At 37.2% G+C, this 23,389-nt stretch overlaps 1 protein-coding gene across 1 annotated transcript in view; it reads left to right on the top strand.

Annotated features, from left to right (window-relative positions):
- The window catches only part of GLRB (glycine receptor beta), a gene marked incomplete at both ends in the record, with an annotated part of 48,220 nt that extends 25,048 nt beyond the window's left edge, over window positions 1-23,172 (top strand). Inside the window, 5 exons of the mRNA XM_084285978.1 lie at window positions 73-155; window positions 2,323-2,463; window positions 5,864-6,016; window positions 11,964-12,256; window positions 22,876-23,172. Coding sequence (XP_084142104.1) covers window positions 73-155; window positions 2,323-2,463; window positions 5,864-6,016; window positions 11,964-12,256; window positions 22,876-23,172 — 967 coding nt within the window. The remainder of the gene's footprint in view (window positions 1-72; window positions 156-2,322; window positions 2,464-5,863; window positions 6,017-11,963; window positions 12,257-22,875) is intronic.
- Between the last annotated feature and the right edge of the window lie 217 nt (window positions 23,173-23,389).

The following is a 23,389-nucleotide window of genomic DNA, read 5'->3' as shown; positions in this document are numbered from 1 at the left end:
TTTTTTCTTCTTGCAGTCTGCTACTTACAGGGCAGCTCACTCTGTTTTTAAATTCCATTTCTGTATTTTCAGATTGTCTATTACGCTGTCATGCCCTTTGGATTTGACCTTGTTTCCTATGGATACACAGCGCTGCAAGATGCAATTGGAAAGCTGTATGTAAATCTTTTTCTGCATAAAAACAGTTGTCTTCTAGGCATGGCTGAGAATCAAACCAAAATGATCAATTCTGTATTGTTTGTGTCAGTGTTTTATAATGAATCTTGAAATTAGCATTCACTGATTCCTACCAACATATATTTCCCTATGAAAATGTTTCTTGTGGCTATGGCACCATGCACTTGTTGTTTAGCTTTTGCTATCAAAGACTATGACAACTGATAAGTATTACAAAAATGTATACACTAAATTTAATCAAATGGAAACACAAATCTTTTGGAATAAAGAATACACAGTTTTAACTTACACAACAGTTTTAACTTACACAACCCGTGCTTCTGTGTACATTGTCAGGGTCCAATTTATCCCCTTGCATTGATGATGAACAGTATTACTTGAATCTCCTGGGAAACGTCAAGGTTAATCAAAGCAGAGCAAGGCATCCTGTTGGGGACCAGGGCAATAATAATGATATCAGAGCTCTACCATTTAGTTTTTAATTGCTAGCGTTTACCCTTAGAAGTGCAATGTGTCCATAGTATTAGTGTTTTGCCCGTCTCTGATATGTATATACATTAGCTGAAGTAAACTCTTATAGTAAACTCAAATCAACTTGTGGTTGACCTAGAATTAGTAATATCAATGGAAGTTAGTTCAAACTTAATCATCTTTGTAATCAACTTTATTTAAACAACTTTATTCTCTCCATGCTGTGTTACTGTTTTCAAATTTGGGAGGAGGAATGGATTTTCTGCTCATTGCAAAGATTTTATGCACTCAACTTTCTTCTATCTTTTTATTTCATTGTCTAAACTAAGAATTGTACCCATGACCCACAGTCTCCCTTCGAGTTCCAGCGGTGGGCCTGCTTCCTCTGTTAGCCATTGGCAATTTTATTCCACTAAAATATTTTAAAATCACATTTTTTCCTGGTTCTTAGATTTCCAAAACAAAAGAGGCTGCCATTTTTTACCAAACAGTTCCCTGTATCTGCAGTTATGATCACCAATTCTACACATTCCCTTTAGACGAGATTTTTACTATCCAGTAATTGTATTATAAAAGATGTTAGTGTGTTTGTGATTTGCTGCATGTTGTAAAGAGGTGAAACTGATTGTATGAATCAAACATTAGAACAAGTAATTTTTTTTTTATATTACTTTCATCATGGAGCTTTGAGATGTGATTTTATTAAGTTATTGTTGATCTTAGAAAAGTTGGATTATAGACAGTTTAATTTTTTAAATGACAGCTATTTTTCAAAGATAAAAAAACATCTCTCCAATGCCTCCAGAACAAGAATGGTTCCTTAAACATTTCTCAGAGTCTTTGAATTGTGAACCACTACATCCCAACTTAGTCTTTTTTACATTTCCCCATCTCTGTTCCCATTTAACGCACACTATCTCTGTATTCAGTTAATCCTTAATAAACAGAAGGTAGCAGAAAAACAACATGTAAAATCATGATTATGGCTGCATATTTAGTTAATACTGCTTTATGTTTGAACATTATAAGCCTAACTTTCACTGCCTTTCACTTAGTGGTGTTGTATAAAGCATGGTTTAGGCACTCAAATGTATGTGGAGGTCTGTCCATATTCAGGACAGATCATGAAGGCACAGTGGCACTGAATTGATTTCAGTAGGGTTATGCATCTACTTAAATTCCTGGTTATGCATTTCCTAAATGTCAGTGCTTTCATCAATCAGGGCCTTTAATGTTAACAACTAAGCAGAAAAGTTGTTTTACACAAAAGCCAAGATTCATCACAGTAATTAGGTGCATTGTTACATTTTGTTGAAGTTCCTAGGACTTGTGAGTGTTGTTGAAGTTCAGTATATTTTTCATGCTTTGCTGAAGTAGAGTGTGAATGAATATGTAAACTTCAAAGCTGTGGATTGCTTTATCTGTTTGGACAGTGAGCACTGTCATGAGCACCTCTTAATCAGTGTAATATTGCTAATAACGTAATATTACACCTGTCATCTATTAATTTAGATCTACATAAAAATTCAGTTGTATATTATTTCATGTTTTGTCTAATTTTTTGAATGGGAAGCAGAAAGAAAGAGTAAAAGAAATAATGGTACATACATGCTAGATTTTAGTACTGGAAACATTGATTAAGATGGTCTTTATTATTTCATTTTGTTCTTGTAGTTGGTTACACAACTGATGACTTACGTTTCATCTGGCAGTCTGGAGATCCTGTACAATTAGAGAAAATTGCTCTGCCTCAGTTTGATATTAAAAAGGAGGATATTGAATATGGTAACTGTACCAAGTATTATAAAGGCACAGGTAAGTAATTAAAGTGTTTTCCTTGGTAAAAACTTTAAGCATCCTTCAATTATTGTTTATGGGTAATGATTAATACCCATAAACATCGATATTACCCATAAACATGGGTTCTTGCCTTACATTTTATGGGAGGAAATAGATTACTTGTAACTTACCAGTAGTTCATATCATAGTAACAATCACATATAATAATTACTGCAAACAAATTCAAATACAGAAATGTCTAAGTTAAAGGTGAAATTAAATGTTTGTATTGGTTTTGCTTACATCTTCCGATCTTTCCATCACCATTTTGTTTCTATAGTCCTGGTAACTTTTTATGCTTGTAATATCAAACTTTTCTGATAGACATTTCATGTGGAATTATGTGATATGCAGCAAATAAGGATAATTTTGGTTTTCTGGTCAAACTTTTGTTCAAAAAGTGGATAACATTAGAGTATAACTTCAAAAGCTTCCCTCTGCAGGTTCTTCCTTTCTCTAAGTGTTCTTGAAAGTGTGTCACTATAGAAAGCTGTTTGCAGTCTAAACACAGAGCTATTTGATCTATATTTCTTCAGTCCTGTGGTTGTTTTCTGGGAGTAGGTACAAATTTCTACAATGGTTTCTGTATTCTGGCTTTAATGATTAATCTTTTCTACCTTGATTGATTCCTGCTTATAATTATATCCAAACTGCTCACATACTGTGGCAAACACAAGACTTCCTATAATACTTGAAGTCAGCAGGATGTATTTTAGTCAGTGCTGTTGCATCATATGCACAAATCTCCCATTAAAACTCTACAAAGGTGTCTGTGGTGCTGAAGCATCTTTGTAATTTTCTTGCTGACTATTCAGCTGCAGTTGTTCTTGAGAGATCTCAGGTAACATTAATAGGGCTTGGAGTTACGGAATTTAGTTTGAAAAAGATAATTAAAATTTATTTCATTTTTTTAAACTGCAAAATGAGTGAGTTTTTAGCCTACTAACTACACAATTCAGTGTCTCAGGTATTTACATTTATAAATAGTATGAAATTATCCGTTCTCAGGAAAATGCTGCATTGGGGAAAGCATAACCAATAACTAGAAGGCATTCAAGTCTAAGTCTAGAAATGGTAGAAGTTTACTTAGGAGTGAGAAAAATAATTTAGTCTTAAATAAATAATGATTTTACTGAAAAAAATAGGCTACAAAATAATGGAAAATTAAACGGATCAATCTTGCGGTTCCCAAATAATATTCAGAAACATGGGAAAATTGGATGCAATGTAAAGAGATTTGCATTTTATTTGAGGGAAAAAGGGAATATTTACTCCACATTGCTATCTTGTAACTGTGTTTTCAAATTTAGCATTATTTTATGTTTTGTCCTAAGTCTGAAATTAAAAATCTAAAAAATCTTTGGATAGTTTAAGCATTTTTAGGATTTTTAGTACATTAAAGAAAAATGTAAGAATTAATCACTGCACACTTTACAGTTAAACTGGAAAGAAACTAGCATTGCTCTTTCAAGTTTCAACACCTTGTGGTCACAAGGTAAAATGACATTGTACAAAGTGCTCAACACAATAGTCACATTGTTGTGTGTGCATGTGATTTGAACATTAAAGAAAGAACATTAGAGAACCATCAGAACTAGTGGAATGACATTACATTTAACAAAGTTTTCATAATTCTTTTGTTGCTAATCCTTTTTGTTTAAAACTGGAGATTATCCATGTTAATCTTATAATCAAGACTGGAATTAACATGTCATTAATCCAATTTGAACATTTTGGTATGCTGAAATATTTCAAAGGCTATTTTCAGGATTCAGTAACTGTTTGATTTACTTTAAATTCTTATATTGAAGGCGTTTCAAAAAGCAGTTTTTGCACACAAGTAAAATTAAATCAGTTAAGGATTTTATCAGGTAATCAAGAGGCAATGTTGCATGTACAAGCAAGTTTTCAAAATTACAGCTTATGCAGGAGATTCTTGCCAGCTGCAAATAACTTAATCTTTTCCGCCAATTTATGTCAACTGATGTTTTATAATACCTGCCTAAGTAGAAAGAGGGTCAGCAAATTTGGTGTGACTTTTTATGGCAATAAATTGATTATTTAAGTTTGCAAATTGCCTATTCTTTGTTTACCAAAATGTATGACAGATCCAAAAAAGTCCAAAGAAACTGAATGGTGAAGGCAACGGATATTCTCTGCCTAACGGAGGATGATACAATGCCATACAGAATGCATTTCTGGCACAAAGCAAAGAAATAACTATTTTAAAGATCACCCCCTGTTTGAATGTAAAACCTACCAACACCCAGAAACTATTCAGAAATTATACAGGTAGAATTTGCCAGACTACAGATCATTGACTAGGATAGAATGAACTGTAAAATACCATATAGTGTCTTCAACACAGCAAGGGTATATGTCCTTAATGTTTTATCATTTTATTGTTTTAATTATTGCAGTTTCTAATAATATTTTAAGGTGACTTATCATTTGAGGATACTTAGTTGATAAAAGATAGAAGATAAATAAATATATTTTTGATAGATTCTACATTTTAAATTAGGTATGCACAAACTTTTTATTTACAGATATATACTGACTTGGGTTTTCTTATTGTTGTAATGTAACATAGAAATGTCTTTTCCTTGTAATACAATAGTTTATGATGTTTTTACAATGTTATTGTGTTAATATTAACATAAAAATGCCAGTTCTGCTAAACGAGTGAAAATAGAAACACAGCTGGTTTTCTGGTTGTCAAACTACCCAATCCTTTTGTTATCTCCAGCAAATCCCTACTACCTGTGGCTTTATTTGTTATTGAATTCATGTTATTAGACATTTTCGGAAACATTTGGTGCTTTAGTTCCTCATTTTAGAAGCTTTGAGGCAATATTCTTCACTTTCAAAATTTAATGCTTTTAGAGTCTTTTGTACAAAGTCTGTACCAATTTTAGAAGTTACCTATACCAGCTTTCAGTACTGGGGAAATCTCTGCATAGAATCATATTCAGGTCACCTCTTTCCATTCTAACCTTTCTAAACTAACTTTTTTTTTTTTTTTTTTTTTAATTCCATGTTCTTCACAAATTAATGCTAAGTAGGATTTTCAGGTGAGCTTAAGCCAGTGTCAAGATGAAGCTGTAGCTGCTGTTTACTTCTGTGCTGTGAAAAGACAGAGGGTACCTTATAGATTACAGAGAGTATGACATGCCAAATCACAGTCGTAGGTTACATTGATCCGTACTTTGAATGCTTTTCAAATTGAACTTCTTGACTTTATTAAAAAAAAAAAAAAAATCGAATCAGTAAACCTTTACTCCTAGGATAAGTAGAAAAGGCCTAGAAGATACTAATCTGAAAAGGTTGACCTGCAAAGCATATTAAACCTTAATATGCATTTATTTCTTTAAAGGTTATTACACTTGTGTAGAAGTAATCTTCACTTTAAGAAGACAAGTTGGATTTTACATGATGGGTGTTTATGCTCCTACACTGCTAATTGTTGTTCTGTCCTGGCTATCATTTTGGATCAATCCTGATGCAAGTGCTGCAAGAGTCCCACTGGGTAACCTGCATTCACACATACTGTCACAGTCCACTTAGCACCATCGAGCCATTCTCAGTTGCTTTGAAATGACACTGGACACAGAAAGCAACTTCACTTCCATTATTCGCTCATCATTTTCACTGAAGCCTTGTCATTCCTAGTCCTGTAAAATCCACCTCCACATTGAAACTTTGCTTGATAATGGTTCCAGCACTTATGTGATGAGGACACTTTCTCTGCTTCTCGATACCTGGACAAATCTGATCTTATCTATGTGTGGGTGATGCTGCAGACACTGTGTCACACTGCAGTTTATAGGAATTAGAGCATTTAAAGAATGTTTGAAGTAAGAAAGCAGGATGATGATTAAGGCTCTAAATAACTACCTCTTGCAGCAGGTTTTCTGAAGACTAATAGAAATGGAATGATGTAATGATGTTTGGAAGAGAATTAGCACAGTTGTTACCTGATGGGTTTTATTTCATTAGAGATTCATTTCATGAGGCACTTCAGCCTCTTGCTTTCATGCTGTGTAGCACAGCACAGTGGGCAGGCCCTTCATATATTACGAGATTGTAGGACATAGAGTTAATCAAAACAATATTATCTTAACTAATTAGATTTTACATGGGACTTCAGCTTGGGGGTGGCCCAACCTGCAGTCCCCAGGAACTTGGTGATGTGTAGAGCCAGGCTTTGGCATCCTGACATTTCTATTTGTAATCCTTTCCCCATGTCATGACAGCTCCTTCCCCATGCTCTGACCTCCTTGTCCCCCCCCTTTACCTGGTATTCCCACTTCCACCAGTCCATACTCCTTATTTTCCAAATCTTCTCCATGTTCCGAGGAGATTCACTGTAACTATTTCCCAGATGCTAGGCATGAAGTTGAAGCATCCCTCCAGTCCCTGGCCTTCCTCGGAAGCCTCTCACCCACACATTAACCTGCACATCCCCGCAGGACATAAGTCCTGTGCAGCCTCACATGCACAAACGTGTGATGATTCCCCCAGTAGGGTCAGGACCTGCCCCATCACCGTCCCAGTCTGTGATCAGCAGAGTCTTGCAGTAGGGGGGAGCTGTAATCCCTGGGGAGCGGGAAGGGTTCCTGCCAAGTTTTGTTAAGTTGAAAAGTTCCCACATAATGCCCAGGTCTGTGTGCCGCTGCTCAGGTCATCTGCCATGCCTATTCCTTCTCCAGCGATATAACAACCAAAATAAACCAAGAGCTACACAAAATGTGGAGAACCATGACTGGAGTACTTCTTTTGGCTTCTCTGCCACGGTTGGCTGCCTTTCTCTTTTCTTTTTACAAAAACACCTTTTCATTACATTTTTAATAGGTATCTCTTTTTCAGAGGGCTATTTCAAAATACAAAAATTATTTTTCTTGATCTGAAAATATTAATAATTATTAGTAATCAGGGAGGACTCACAATCTATATTAGTTAATAGCAAGAAACAAATACAATCTGTTACTTTGAAAAGTAGCAAGGATGCATTCCACAAGGTGAAACATAAGACATTTTAAGAAAAAAGTAGTCTGAGGCAAATATACCGTGCTTTAAATTAAAAAGATAGAAACAAGAACTGAAAATATTTTGAAACTTTTTTCAAATAATATTTTCAAAAAATATTTTGAACTGAAAATGTAGTGATCCCTAATATGATCAAAATCTGAAGCGTATTTCTGCTTTTGTAATCCTGAACTTTAAATAGCTGACCAGTCAGGTTTATCAGAGATATATTACATTTATAAGAGACATGGTGCTGATTTGTATAGCATTGAAGTTTTTATGACTAAACATGCATGCTTATTTATTTGTGTTTCTCTCTTTTTATTTATTATAAGTGTTTATTGGCTCCTTTTATATATTACCATTTCTGAAATACTGCATTTTCAAAGATATTTACCATTGGCTTGGTTATGTGACTTTTTCTGTATCCCCAGAGAAGCAACAAACATTAAATCTGAACATCCTTTAGTCATACATCAGTACTTAGCAGTGCAAGTTGATAACACCCTCACTGGGGTAAGATTTATGTTTCTGCAGTTTGAAAGAGGGCAACAATCTAACTCTTCTAGCTACATCCTTGGAATAAAGTTGACCTTGAAATCAAACAAGATAAACATTTCTGTGAAGTGAATCATTTCAAGTGAATGATCTTGAACCCCTAAAGAAGGGTTACTAATAGTCATTACACTTTTAGTAGTTAGTAAAAGGTCTCATCTCAGAAGTTTCCAGGTGATTTAGGAATGCAAGATACTTTGGAAAAAAAAAAAAAAAAAAAAAAAAAAAAAAAGAAACCTCAGTATGATTTTGCAGTTTGGTTACTGTTCTGGGAAAAAGGTGTATTTCTGTTTGAAGAAAAAGGGTGTGTCCATCTAGGAGCTAAATAAGTTGCAAGCCTTTTTTCTACTCATAGCATTGTATTCAATTAGATCATCTAGTGTTAGGGAAATCCTCACAAAGGACATGTATCTGGATTCTCCAGATACATGTCCTTTGTGAGGATTTCCCTAATATCTGGCTAAGCGATATAAAGGCTGACATTACTGAGTTTGTCTTTTTAATTACATGTTGGTGTCTCAGCTTTTAAAGATCCCTACAGAGGACTCTCCAGTTCTTTAAAAGTGGAAAGTGTGCCAGTATCTGTTTAAAAAACTACTCTCTTTCCTTCATTGCCTGGTGATCCCCAACGGGAGTAAGGTCTTCCCTGAAGCTAGGGAAGCTTCTGAGGGACTTCAGATGTCCATCCAACCACAGAAAGAATGGAGCATTAGCATGGGCTGTAAGCAACCACATGCCACAAAGTACCTCCTGTGACTGAGCACTTGGGGGTACAACAGAGTAATTAAATGCTTGGAGTAGTGATCAGTGATATATATGCCTCACATGCAGAGGACAGCCAGACATTTCCTTCCTCCACAGCCCTGCCCTCAGCACTATTTCAGTTCAACTCATTTCATTTTATAAGACTGTTGCAAATACAGGGTCTCAAAGGGAAGACCTGATCATATATTTGTAAACTGTAGTATGAAGAAGGATTGGCAAGCTTATGGCTTTTAGTTTACTAAATTTAATGAGAGAAGAGAATGTATTACAGATACCAAATTATGAGGAAAGAAGGACAGAATGTTATATTTTCCAATAACATCAGTGAGATGGAGCCAGAACTATTTTAAAGCAGTAATATAAAAGACAAAACGCTATTTTATACAGCATGTAATTAACCTGTGGAATTCACTGCCAAGAGATAGTGCTGAGGCCAGTTAAATTTGATGGATTCAAAAAAAGGGAGATTTATTTATCTGGCAGCATGTGCTGAAGTGCTTTGCTGGATTGGCACTTTGTGATACTATGCATATGTAACCATTGGTAGAATTTTTTACATAGTCACTCTGCACCATCATGTTTTCAGCTGCGAGCTAACTAACTTTTGCGGTAGGGATGAAGAAGAAAATTCTTTGAGTGGATAATTTGGTTATTAGGCATTTAATGCAGTCTTTCTCACATCAGTGAACTACAAATTGCATGTTGGCAGCTTGTCTCATCTAGTAAACTTACCTGTAAATAAGCCTGTAAACTTAAATTGTTTGGTTGTATGTGAAGAGATCATTGAAGGCTGGATGTTGGTGACCTACTGAAAAAGAAAGAGGGAGGTTTTTGCCTATGTGCAATCCTACCAAACAAATGTACTTTACCATTGAGAGAGATACCCCATTAGGAAGAAAATTGTAGATGTATTTCCAAGAAAGGCCAACATTCCCTTTACATTAGAGGTCTGGATGAAAGAACTAACGTCCCTTCCCTTTAGTGCTTCCAAAGAAGAAAAGGGAGTTTATCCCTACCACCCTCCTTTTTTTTTTTTTTTTAATATTTAATCTTGTAGTTTGTTTATTCATTCTCCTCACCCATGCTGGAGCCCTCGGCTTTGAATTGTGTTTGATAGGTACCTTGTACAGCCACTCTCAGAGGTGCAACTTAGAGCTCCATTATAGGGAGCAGTCTCTGAGGCCTGGCTGCTCTGATCTGGCAGCAGATGGCTGCTTGATGGAATATTTCTATCTTACTTTACAGTTCCCTTGAAACCCAGAAGGTTTTCTGTGGTTTCTCTGACCCTGAGAATGAAGTTTTCATCCTAGTAACCCAAACAAGTAGAAAGTAGCAGCAAAAACATGGGCATAGGCAGAGATGTCCTTTTTGTGCTAAAAGACAGTACAACCTTACTTGCACTTACTATTGCAGTTCATAATGATCCATAATTAGTGCTCAGCCAAAAACAGTTGGTTGGTCACTGAAAACAGAAAAATGGGGACTATTCTTTGCTCACTTTCTATACTTCCAGGCATGTTTGTACTTGAATGCATCAGATATAGTAGTTTGAAATGAAGTCAGGGAGGACACTGTTTGCCATGTCATTCTGATCCAACATAGGACGCCTGGCCATTCTCTATGATCACAATGGCCAAAAAAAAAAAAAAAAGGCAAAAAAAACCCAACACTTTTCAATTTTATGTTGATAATACACATTTATAAATAAAACACCATAAGATTTTGTATTTTAAAATCATAACACTGTAGTCATTTCTTTATACTTCCTCTTCAGTGGCTTAGCAGCTAATAAGTTGCCCATCTGAGATTAATACCATATAAAGTATGTTACCAATCTTATTAAAATCTAAATTGGGACAGTAGCAAAAGAAAGCTTGATATTTATGATCAACTAGAATTTAATACTTGTATAGGCCAATTCAGATACTTTATTAACCTTCTCACATCCTCGTTTACTTTAAATGGATCTGAAGAAAATGATCTCTCTATGAAATACAATTTTTTTAATGTTTAGGGTAACACGTATTACCTTTATAGGAAACATAGTTATGGCTAAGTGAATATCTCCTTACAGCCAACATTTTCTGTAGTTGTTGATTACATTTCATGAAGCTACCCACTTATAATTGAAGGTGATTTTTATCATGAAAATTCAAGAAAAAAAAAAGGGAACTTAGCTGGGAGGTCAAAATAAGTTTTCCCCATGTGACCACCATTTCTAAGGTTAGCTTTTTCAAAAGGTAGCTGTTCATGCTACTATTCCCATTTCACAGGTGCCTGTGGGGAATCTATGAGATCAGACTTGCATTTTGTCTCTTGTGATGTGAGTCCTGTGTTAGTGGTGATGTTTGGAAGCCTTGTAAAGAGCAGTGTTTATTGAAACCTAGACTGACGATGAGTGTGACCTTTCAACAGCCTTTGCAGATGTACTTTTTTATGATAAGGGCTTCCTCAAAAGCTCTTTATCTAGGAAGCTTTCTCTGGATACTGGAAGCTCAAACAAGGAGTGTTCATAGACCCTCAGTCACCTCAGTGTTTTCATCTTTGTGGTGAATTGTGAACACAGACTTTTTAATGCACTGATACATTCCCTTTCATCTTGAGTTTAAATATTATACTTGTGACCAGGTCATTCAGAGGATGTCTCCTCCTGAAGCACAGTTCAGATTTCTGGGACAACAGTAGCTGTTCAAGTCTAAGTTAAAGGACTTGGAGTTTTTTTGATTTAAATACCATATATTTCTCTTCCATCTTCTCAGAATTAGATGAGCATGGTAAGATAAGTCTCTGGAAAGCCCATTTCCCAGTTGTGTGATGCAGTTGTGTGGGGCAGGAGAACCACAGCAGCCAGTTTAGCTTCATTTGTTGCTCCATTTATAAAATGAAGGTATTCAGTATTAATAATTCATCATTAACCACAATACCCTACATAAATATTCAGTTTAACTTACTCATTAACTGAAGGCATGTGCATTTTGTATACCTGTTGCAAAATATGCCTACCGCTTTGTCAAGTCCCATTTGCTGTTACGATTCATCATTCAGTGTTGTCTGGTTCAGAGGAAGAACATGGCAGGTGTCGTTAAGGGAAAGTTCACTTTAATTGTTAATTGTTTTTCCCTTTGCAGGTATTTTCTCAGTTCTCAGCTTGGCATCTGAATGTACTACTCTTGCTGCTGAACTTCCCAAAGTGTCTTATGTGAAGGCCTTAGATGTCTGGCTGATTGTTTGTCTTCTCTTTGGGTTTGCATCACTGGTTGAGTATGCAGTGGTTCAGGTAATGCTAAACAATCCCAAAAGAATTGAAGCTGAAAAAGCCAAGATTGCCAAGGCAGAGCAAGCTGAAGGGAAAGGTGGAAACGCTGCCAAAAAGAACACTGTGAACGGCACGGGGACTCCTGTCCACATCAGCACTTTACAGGTAAGAGCTGTCAAGCTGCATACGCAAAATCAGCATTATCCTCTATTAACGTAGTTCCAAAAATACACTGCTGTAATAGCTTTGGATGGTGCTTAATCTTAGAAGTGGCCAAGACACTAAGAACATACTGGTAATTAATGGCTAGCCGCCTGGCCAATTGGTCCCTAGTGATTTGAGGTCAAATGTCTAAATGAAAAATTTATCTTTTAATATCTTAGTGCCATGGTTGTTGCTGAGCTTAAGGTAAATAAAGCAGCAAGCAGCTTTACAGTTGCTATTTTTCTTTTAATAATAAATAGCAGCTGTCAAACTGTAACTATTCAGAGGACAGGACTTTCAGTCAGTATTTGTTGAGAGCGTACTCAAATAACACACATCTCATTGCTTTCCTTGGAGCAGCCACAGCTGCACCACATTGCATGTGAAGAATCTCTATTGCCAGGGATTCAGAAGTCTTGACATCTGTAAATAAAGGATGATCTGTTTGTCTGTCAAACAGTTCCTGCATTTCTTGTGTTGCCAGACAGAGTATGGGTAAATCGGTCAGAGCTCATTCTGTGGATAAAGATTAGATGTACATCTTAGCTCAGGCCAAAGTTTTCCATATGCCCGAAGAGTTACCAGACATTCCAGGCCAGCTGCCCCCAGTCCTGAGTAATATTTAGTCGATATGTATTCTACAGAAGAAAATACATTGTGCTAAAATATGCGGAGTATGAATTTGGTTTATAGTTTTCAAAGGCTCAACAATTTAGATGTGTAAACTAAAGCTATTTGGCCAGATCCAAGTGATAATATCAGTAGCATACCATATGACTTTAAAGCTTCTTTAAGGAGGGAGTCATTTATGCCAGGATGGCAGAAACCCAGCCCTAGTATAAATCTGGCATTGCCCCATGACTAATTACCCCCAATTCAGAGGAGTTGCTGATAGCACAGAGCACTTGACTACCGTAATTCTCATCTGATAGAGCCTCCTGGGAACTGTTTTGGCAGGCAACCAGGCTCAGCTTAGAACAACCCACTGTCTGCTTTGACTTGAATCACAAGTAATTCCCCAACCCCAGGTGACATGGGAACTGAGTAGAAAGATGGCTTAGCCACAGTTTTGCTTCCACTAAACTGAATGTGTTACAATTGTGGTTATCAACTTGTGGGTCAAAAATTTACCTCTTTCTTGTGACAAAATAGTTGCAACAGTCCAGCAGAGCAGCATAAAATCTATTTATTCCTATTTGGAGTATTTAACAAGTGTAAGTATAAAGCTTAATCAATGACAAGATTAATTTTTTTTTGGTAATTTGACTTTTGATAATATGAACTAAAGCTCACTGCTAAACTGTTGACTCTCCTCAGTGTGTACACGTTAATGGGTGCACAGGGTGCTTACCATTGTCATAGACACAGAGTATAAAGTGATAAATTTTGCCATCTTTGCTATCCTGTCATCTTTTAATATTTTTTCCAAGAAGGTAAGCTTGAGTATACAGTGTATTTCAAGGCTCAGAGGAAGGGGAGTCATTACCCACAAAAATTTAGTAACATTCCTCATGAGTGGTGTTTAACAGCAGGCAGAAGGCTTTTGAGATTCAAACCTTAGTCTGCCCTCTGGGATCTTGCAGTGTCAGGTCCAGCATGTCATATTTGTCCATATTCAGTGTGCTCCCTGTTTGTTATCAAAGACCTTTGGCATTCAAATATCTGTAGTCTCTGCAACAGTAATCTGTGTTCGATTTATATGGAGTCCTGAGTTTGTGTAGCTTCTGATGATCTTTACACAGATATAAAGCATTTGTTTGTTGAGGCACATTGGAAATAAGTACACAATGACATAAAACCTGGCCATGTGGTTCAATGGTCTCTTCCCCATATGGCCAGTGATTGCTTGTGTCCAGTCACCTGCTTTGAAATACAGTCTACTTGAGGAAGGGTGATATGATCTGGGACTTGCTGAGATCTCACTTTAGTGAGATCACTAAACTGAGAGGAGAGATGGGCCCTGACAGATGAATTGTGTGGGGCCAGGATGTTATATGGCCATGATGCATTCTGGAGAGGGTACAGATTGGAAGGCTGGGACAATGACAGTCTAGCTGAGCTGAGAGTTAGTGGAAGTTCCAAAGGAACAGCAGGGCAGGGACTGCCTGCTCAAGTCACTTGGCAAAGAAGGGTGTTCAATTTCCATAACTATGTGACCAGGGATTGCTTTATATTATAGAAAAATTCCAAGAAAGTTGTATTCATCTTGTGATAACTTAATAATCCAGAGTTCAGTTCCAAATAGAAGTGATGTTTTTAAAATGTGAGATACATGAGAAGTGAATGACAATCTGAGGACTGGGGAGCAGAATGACTTACAGGCAGAATGGCTGCAGTATATTGTTCCTGAAGTGCTTCCTTTTGCTTAGAAGAACAAAATTTTTCTGAAGAAGGTAAGAAATGAAGATCAACAGGTTATATTATTCTGTACATCACAGCAACATAAAAGAGAACATGAATCAAAGGCAGGTTAGGTGATGTGGAAATAATTCAGGTAGAAATTGTTCTCAGGTATACACTGAAAATACACTAACATACTTCTGACTGTCATAGATTTGATCACATACAAACAATTTGGCATATGTCAAAGTAGGCTAAATGGCTCAGAACCACATATAGAGCATGTACCCTATAACTGCAACACTCCACCAGACCAATACATTTTATTTCAGTAAGACAAAGATGAAATTAACTTCTCAAAGTTACATGTTTGGATCACTGAATCTATACTTGGATGTTATAAATAAGCCATCTGACTTCTAGAGGTGTTGAACATCTCCAGGAGCAACTTTCAAAAGAATGATACATTTAAATCGGTAAACATGACTTTAGACGCTTACATGCATCTACAGATGCACAGTGTTCTATTTATTTGAACACTATAAATATACCTAGCTGAAAGCGCCTTCTCTGACCTAGCTACCCCTTAGGAGTACTTGAAAGTTCTTAACACTGGAGAAGCCTGTACTACACTCCTAAATCAGAACAGGTGTAAATCTTTCTGTAGCTCTGACTCCTAATCCAAAACTAGGCCTGCCCCACAACGTTTGGCTGGCTCCCATAGAGAGCTAGCGGCCATCAAGTAAAGAATGCATTTGTCATATGGCAAATATGCAAGGGAGGGAAATGTTAAAGAAGCAGGTAATGGAAAAAGCTGTATGTTGAAAGGCATAAAGAACAGGAAAGCCAGAATGCCATCACAGATCTTCAATTGCTGTTTCTCATCAGGGGTGTGTAGGACTTTGTGTGAGGAGAGAGCACATACTGTGATAAATATCTGGAAAGACGTAGGTGAACCAATACATTTTCCTAAAGGACAACTTGGAACTGCATCCCTGAAATGAATGTGCATCCTTCAGAAATGTTTAAGGATGTTCTAATTCTTTCCTCACAAGAGGAATATGGAAATCCAAATGCACTATGTCATGAAACCCAGAAGGTGATACTAAGGAAAAAGTGAAAAAGGGCATAGCTGGAAATTTCACTGTAGCTGGACTTGAAGCAATGGATAGACCAGATGGGGCTCAAAGGTAAAGCCAACAGGAAAAACTTAAAAGCACAAGACTCCAAGTTGGAGAAAACAGAAAACATGAATAATTCCATTTACAAATGCTTCTCCAGCCTAAATGCAGCACTTATTTATTACAAGATACTAACTAAGAGATTCTGTTACATAGTCATAAGTTTAATTAGAGGGGAATAAAGTTTAAAAACAGAAATTGCTTTATTTCACTTCAAAATTCACCTGAACCCAAGACCAGGAGTTTGCCGGAGTTGCCCAAACTGCAAGTCATGCTCTTGCTGCCTCTCACTGGGGAAGAGGTTGGTATGTAAGGTGCAGCAGGGGTATTGGGGTGGGAAGATCCCAGGCATGGGGAGGATTTGATGGAGCACAGGGAAATGAGTGGGGGATATTGGGCTCATTCCAATTATGAAAGATTAAAACGGCATCTGGTCTGGAGACTTGATATATTTTGTATTATTGAAAAAAGAGCCAAAACAAAGGACATGATTGTACCAATGTTTTTACACATACATTTATTACTAGAAATTGGGTAAAGGAATAAACTTTTCAGTATATATCCTAAAAATAAGAAACTCGATGCCATTTGTAATACCAGGTGAGGAGAAGAGGTCCCCTGTAATAAAGTGTGTCAGTGTCTCCCTGGAAATTCTTAACTGAAAGCACTTCTGACACCATGTCAGCAGTCAGTGATCATGACTGGTGGCCACCAAAAGTGGTAACGAAGATGGCAGAATGAAAACAAAGTTCACAATTTGGGAATTAGCCAAAGATGGAGAAAGCCTTCTATGGATGCATAGCTTCTCCTCTCTACCAAGTCCTGGGTACTGGCAGGGGTAGAAGATGTTTGTTGCCAGTATACACCAAACCCCAGAGTCAGTGCTTCATGGCTCACAACCCCTGTCCAGCAAAAACCCTTCAAAGATCGGTGCCATTTTCAGCTCAGAGAGGTTTATCAGTATGTCTTTTTGAGTAAAGCCAACAGGTACATTCTGGCAAGATTGCCCTGAATCTGTAGAAAAAAGAAAAAAAAGAAAAAAAAAGAGAAAATTCAACATAAGCATCTGTACTAGTTTTGCTGGGAGCTGTAATGGCTATGCATATACAGGCAATAAGCCATAAGTAAACCATTTGGCTCTCTTAGCTCATAGTGGCTGCAAGTAGATGCTGCTCTAAGCAGAGGAGAAAATTATGCAACCTGGTGGTAACTGCAGGCAGTGTTTTTTTTATTGGGAATCCTCAGTAGGAGTTTGAGTTTGTTTCCTAGCAATGCAACACCATACAGTGAGAAAAACAAGCAAAAAGGGAAATGTTTTGAAGATGAATCAGTTTCTTTTTTCTTTCACTGGTGGCGTGATTACAGGGAGCACTGTTAACTCTAACAATACCCCTCCATTTGAAAAGTCACATTTTCATCAAGCCCATCAAGCTGTCCCCCACAGATAATGCACTGATGACTGAAGTGAACATTTGCTAAAAGAATGGCTCTGGCAGATGATGAATAGGTATATGCAAGTGGTGGTATTAGTTTTAAACCCAGTTATTTTTTAAGAGAAGTAGTGTTGTTGCTTGCCTTATCTTGTCAGAGCTGCATCTAGTCTCTGAAACCTGATATGTGTTATGTTCATCTCAAACTGATTTACAATATACGTGACCACTGACGGTGACCCACGGCGACCTGATCTTCCCATATTGTGTTTTGACTTTGAATGAGACTCAGACACAGATTTTTATTGTAGAACCACCAGAAACCCAGTTTACATTTTATCTTGTATGGAAAACCACAGGCTACAGTCTATTTTAATCGTTGCTGACAGCATTTCAGGTACAGAGTAGGTACTTTCTGCTCTAGTGACTCATGTATCCATCCTTAGAGATAATTCAGAACATGAGTGTAAAAGCCCTGAGCAATCTCATTGACCCTGATTTGAGCAGCAGGGCTGGACTAGATGATCTCCAGAGGTCCCTTCCAACCTCAGCTAGGCTGGGATCCTGTGATATTTTGTGTATAAGTATTATTTGTGCTGTAGTTTGTAGTTAGTAGGGTAATAAGAATTCACAAGGAATACAGTATCTGGAATGTGATAACAAATTCCTCCTGCCTACACCATAAAACATACTCAGTCTGAATACCCACTAATGCTTAACTTTATTGATGATCTAAATCCATCATTATGGTAAAAGCAGGAAAAGAGCACAGGACAAGTGCAAGAAAGATTAATGATGGAATTTGTTACAACTATACCTTCATCTGGAGGACTTTTGCACAAGTGGCAGGACTAGAGACAGATGTGCATGCCAAAAGAGGTTGGGTGAACGGAAGAGAAAATTTTATGTCAGAGGAGAAGTGCTTTGTAGGTCAGAGAATGCTGCGTTGCAGCAGGCAGGCAATTCATCCTGTAGGGCTCGTGCTGAGCTTGAGAGGCTGCCGGTGCTATAGCATGTTCAAAGCTTTGCTAGAAATTATACACGATGAATTCCTCATCTCAAAAATTCCTAAATCCAAAATTGGGATCACAGGATGAATGATCAAGTGAAAAATTGATTATTTTTTTTCTGTTTGCACAAAACAAATTTAGTCTAGTTGCAGTATTCTTGGTATTGTGAAAGGACAGATTTGATGAATTTGAAAACCATTTTGTCTCACCTGTCTGGGATAATTTAAACAAAAAATATGAGTGATGATGGTGAGCTAAGAACGTTCAAGACAGCTACGGACCAGAAGAAGAGCTATACCAATTAAAAACAAAACAAAAGAGAAAAATTGAAAACAGACTCCCCAGTGACTGAGTGACTGTAAACTAACTCAGCTTCAAGCATTTCTCTTTTCTTCTTACTGGCAAAAGGAGAAATGGATAGCAAATAATAGAACTTGAAATCCAGAAAATATTGGAAATAGAAAAAGTATAACAACAACAAAATGACAAAAGGGATATATGTTTAGCATAACTGAGGTCAATAGCAGGTTATTGCACGTATATAGCAATAACACAAAAAAAAAAGCCACAAGAGTATTATCTCAGTATTAGATAGAGGTGCTGCAAGTGTCAAGAATTAGCAGAAAAGGCAGAAGTATTTATCAAATACTCCAGTCTGTGTCTGGGGAAAAGCCAGATATATTCAGTCAGATGATGAACTAGTTTCCATCGACAGTAGCTAATGAGGATGTTAAACAGTACCTATTAAAGTCAGACATTTTAAAATCGTGTTGTCAACTAAAGTTGCCTGTAAGATTTTTTAAAGATATGGTCCATTATTGCTGTGAAACATAAATGTTGATTTTGTAATAAAACTTTTTAAACAGGGAGGGTTCCAGAAGACTGTAGGAAGCTAACTTTGTGCCAGTACTTTTAAAGGCTAAGTGGAATTATGTGAATAATTATAAGCCTGGCATCAATCAGTGGAAAATATCGAAGAGCTAATAGGGGCCAAATAATAATAACTCATAAGTATTATTATTAATATTCATAATTCAGCCTCATGTTAGCTAATAAATTTAAATGAGGCAGTGAAATTAAAGATGATCTCCATGTTTATTGATTTAATCAAACAATATATTTTTAAAAAAGATTATCAGTTAGTTTGACAGAGGTAAGTGTATGGAGGTAAGAAACTCTGAAGAACATTTGGCTTCACTTGTCAGCCTGATTACATCATCTGAATTATGCAAAATCAAGGCTAGATTTGTTACCGTCTGTAAGTACCAGCACTTAATCAGGCTAAGTGTAGTCATGCCTCGTGACTGAAAATTGAAGCCAAATAAATTCAGGTTAGAAATAAGGTACATATGTTTGAGGGGAACAAGGTTGTGGAAAAAAATCCCCATCCTGGATTTTTTCTTTTGAAGGAAAATCTAGTGTAAGTGGTCCACACACTGCCGCTTTGGAGCATAGCACTCAGGGCAGTGGCAGGTGCTGAGTGTGGCAGTGAGCATCCCTCAGCTAAATTTTTGAAAAGGTGAGAATGGGTCATCACAACAGACCTTCTGTCTTCTAGGAGTCCTTTTTAGGTATTTCTGAACTGTTCATCAAAGGGTAGGTGTCCTGTCAAACATAAACCCAGACAAGGTGGCCCACTCCTGTGAGAAACTGGAAATACGTCTGCATTTGGGCCAGGCCCCAAGAGCCATGGTGCCTTTCCCTGCCCTTCTCCACCTCCGCACTGGTGGGAGGAAGAGCAGCTGCCTGCCTCTATCTGGGACATGGCATTCACAATTTGAGTGGCACTCCCTCCTTCCCAGACAGCTGCTCCCTGTCCCAGCGCAGTAGGTCTGGAGGAGGCATTCTGCAGGCTGGACCTGGCCCACAGGTCACGATGCTGAGGCAGGGTGAGGTAGACTACACAAATGTTTGCCTAGGTCAACTTCTGTGTCAGGATGAAGCTGAAAGTATGTAAGAGGTGTGGTAAACCATACCTCTTTAACAGTGTTTTACCTTCTACACAAATCTTTCATGTGGTACTCTAAAATCAAGTCCCATGGAATCATTTTCCATTAGGATGGTCCTCATAGCCTTTGGTAGGCATCAGGAATATTGTTACACTTCTAGCACAAACAGAGACAGGGTTAACAAAAAGCAGTCAAACTGCATTTAATATACATTACCTCACTTGTTTTAGGAAAGGCTGCAGGTGAACTGAAGAGGATTTAGATGAAAACAACAGAAATACTGAGGAGTGGAAGAGATGCATAAGACAAAATTAAAAAATATGTCCAGGCAGAAATTGAGTATAGAAAGTAGAAGCACATGAGATATAAACCCAGAGAAATGAAAGGATTTTTTTTTTATATACAAGAGGCATGTACTTACAAAATAAAAATTTGGGCCAGGTTGCTCTTACAAGGAAAATTGTGTCACCCTGATAAATCACTATTACAGCTGATACTAAACTAAGAACAGCTCTGTGTGAATGTGGTGTGAACAATCTTCTACTTGTAAGGAAGAGGTGACCTAGAAGCTATTCCCTCAGTTCTCCTTCCTGCAGGTGAATGAGAACTGATTTGTCAAAGCCTTGACCAGAATACTCTTTAGGCTTTAATACTGGAGTGGGAACAGGAATATTCTGTGTTGTGCAAGGAGAGCATATAGGTGGGCATTAGTATCACTGAGTTTTACAATATATCTCTAGTAGTATGAAGAATGGACTCATACTTTTGCAAATCCAAAAGAAAGCCTGTAATTTCATACATGATTATATTTCTCATTTCAGCCCTACTAAATCTTACTAGTTTTGACCGTGAGAAAATTAGGAATTTGATAAATATGTAGTGAAGGAATAATATTCCTGTGACTCTTGAGTTAACATGCAGTCCAGCCCTGCAAGTTACGCTTCCATTGCTCAAGGGTCTGCTTCACAGCTTGATTGAAGACATCTAAGACCAGAGGGGAACTTATCAGATCACCAACTACCACAGTTCTTGTTATTCAGGATAACCTGTCAGTTGTCATAGAGAAGCTAATAATATTCTCCAGAATATTTTTCATTCATATGTAAGTCTGGTGCCATAGTCCATTCTAATTATTTTAATAACTTACAAAATGTGCTAATGCAAATATCCTGAACCATCAGCCTAAAACTGCGGGAAACAAGAGGTGGAGAGAGCTGAGAGAAGAATACCTGAAGGCTTTGTTGTAGAGGGATAGACTGTTGGGAACAAGAGATGGGGAGCTTTTGGAAGAACCAAATTTTAGTGGATCAGTGACTCCAGAAAACCCCAGGATAAAGTTATCTTAATGTCAGTTCCCCATGTCTTACACCTGGTTTGTGCACCAGCACTTTTTGCAATAACTCAGTTTATATATGTGAACAAATGGCATTAATAATGTAGTTATGTTTCATAACTGGTACCTGTCTTTTTTCTTTTTTTTTTCCTGCTTTTCTGTGTACTCCAAATGGAATGAAACTTTGTGAGAGACTTACCAAAGTTACAAAGCACAGTGCTTTGAAAGAAGTCTTCAAATTCCTTCAAGCTACCTAGCAGTGTAGGGTGATCCTCTTAGAAGTTTGTTGTACTTGAAATAGTATCTTTCTAAAATGCAAGGAAAGCAATATCAGAACCTTTTTTAATTTAATTTTTTTTCCCCTAAAAAACTCTTCCATTTAAAGGGCATCAAATACCTTTTTCTTCTAAATATTCATTGTATGTGCCAGTAGGATTGTCTGGTCTGTAGCAGAGGGAGATTCACCTGGGATTGCTGCTTTGCACAGTAGTACTTGATCACCAAGATCGTTGATGGAACTGTGAGAAAGACAGATATTTATCTGCTCAATTTTGATTTCCCAGTTACACCATTCTCTGGGGTACCAGTGGGAAGCATGGAGAAAGGTGTCTCATCTTTGCTGCATAGAATCATAGAATCATTTAGATTAGAAAGGACCTCCAAGATCATCAAGCTCAACCACTAACCTAGCACTGCCAAGTCTATCACTAAACCATGGCCCTAAGTACCACATCTACATGTCTACGTCCTTTCTTGAATGGTGACTCAACTACTTAATTGTCTTTAGAGAGGCACCAAGGACTACAAAGAAAGTGCCTTCTCGCCTTGTACTTTCACACACTAGGATGAGATTTAGGATCTCAACCTGGGTAGTATGTAGAACCAGAACAGATTTTAATTCTTGGATCAAACACTGAATTTTAGGGTTAATTCTGAATGGATCTTCCAGGTCTCAGAAAAATGTAAGTATTGAATAGTATCTTTCCTGAAGATTCATCAGCACAGGACTTATTTCCAAAAATATTCTCTCCAAAATTACTCCCTCCCTTTCCATCATCTTAAAATGAAGGAGTCTAACTATAGCAGGTTGCACAGCATGAGGCACCTTGTGCATGAAAAATTACACAATTATGAATGTTTGGATTAGTTTATATGATTGACTGATCATCCTTAAGTACTTATAAAGCAACCATTCAGCAAATTAGGCTGATGTAATGTATCCCTATCAACAAGTAATTTCCTATATGTTTGTTTGCGGTGTTCTCTAGCAGCTGCATTAAGTTTGTTAATGAAATATGGTGAGTAGATCATGATTCCCCTCACTCTTTATTTCATAGGTTGGTGAGACCAGATGCAAAAAAGTTTGCACTTCGAAATCTGATCTGAGGTCCAACGATTTCAGCATAGTTGGAAGCTTGCCAAGAGATTTTGAATTATCAAATTATGACTGTTATGGGAAGCCCATTGAAGTCAACAATGGGCTTGGGAAATCTCAAGCCAAGAACAACAAGAAGCCTCCTCCTCCCAAGCCAGTCATTCCATCAGCAGCAAAGAGAATTGATCTTTATGCAAGAGCACTGTTTCCTTTTTGCTTCTTGTTCTTCAATGTCATATACTGGTCCATATATTTATGATAAATATTTTATTTAATTTTTTCATGTGTAAAATATATACCATTTCATTACCCCTTCCCAGTCATGAAGGCCACTGTGTGAAATTATTTGCATTTGCAAAGCAATATGTTGCATTTTGATGCCATGCGATTGTACTGAAAATATGGCATCTGAAATTTGAATGAAAGCATGACACTGCAATGTCTGTGCTCCTGCCAACGTTGTATATAAATGTACA

Source organism: Netta rufina, assembly GCF_964035555.1.
Source record: "Netta rufina genome assembly, chromosome: 4".
Taxonomy (NCBI): Eukaryota; Metazoa; Chordata; class Aves; order Anseriformes; family Anatidae; genus Netta; species Netta rufina.
Note: the sequence above shows the minus strand (reverse complement) of the source record. Positions and strands in the feature narration are given on the sequence as shown.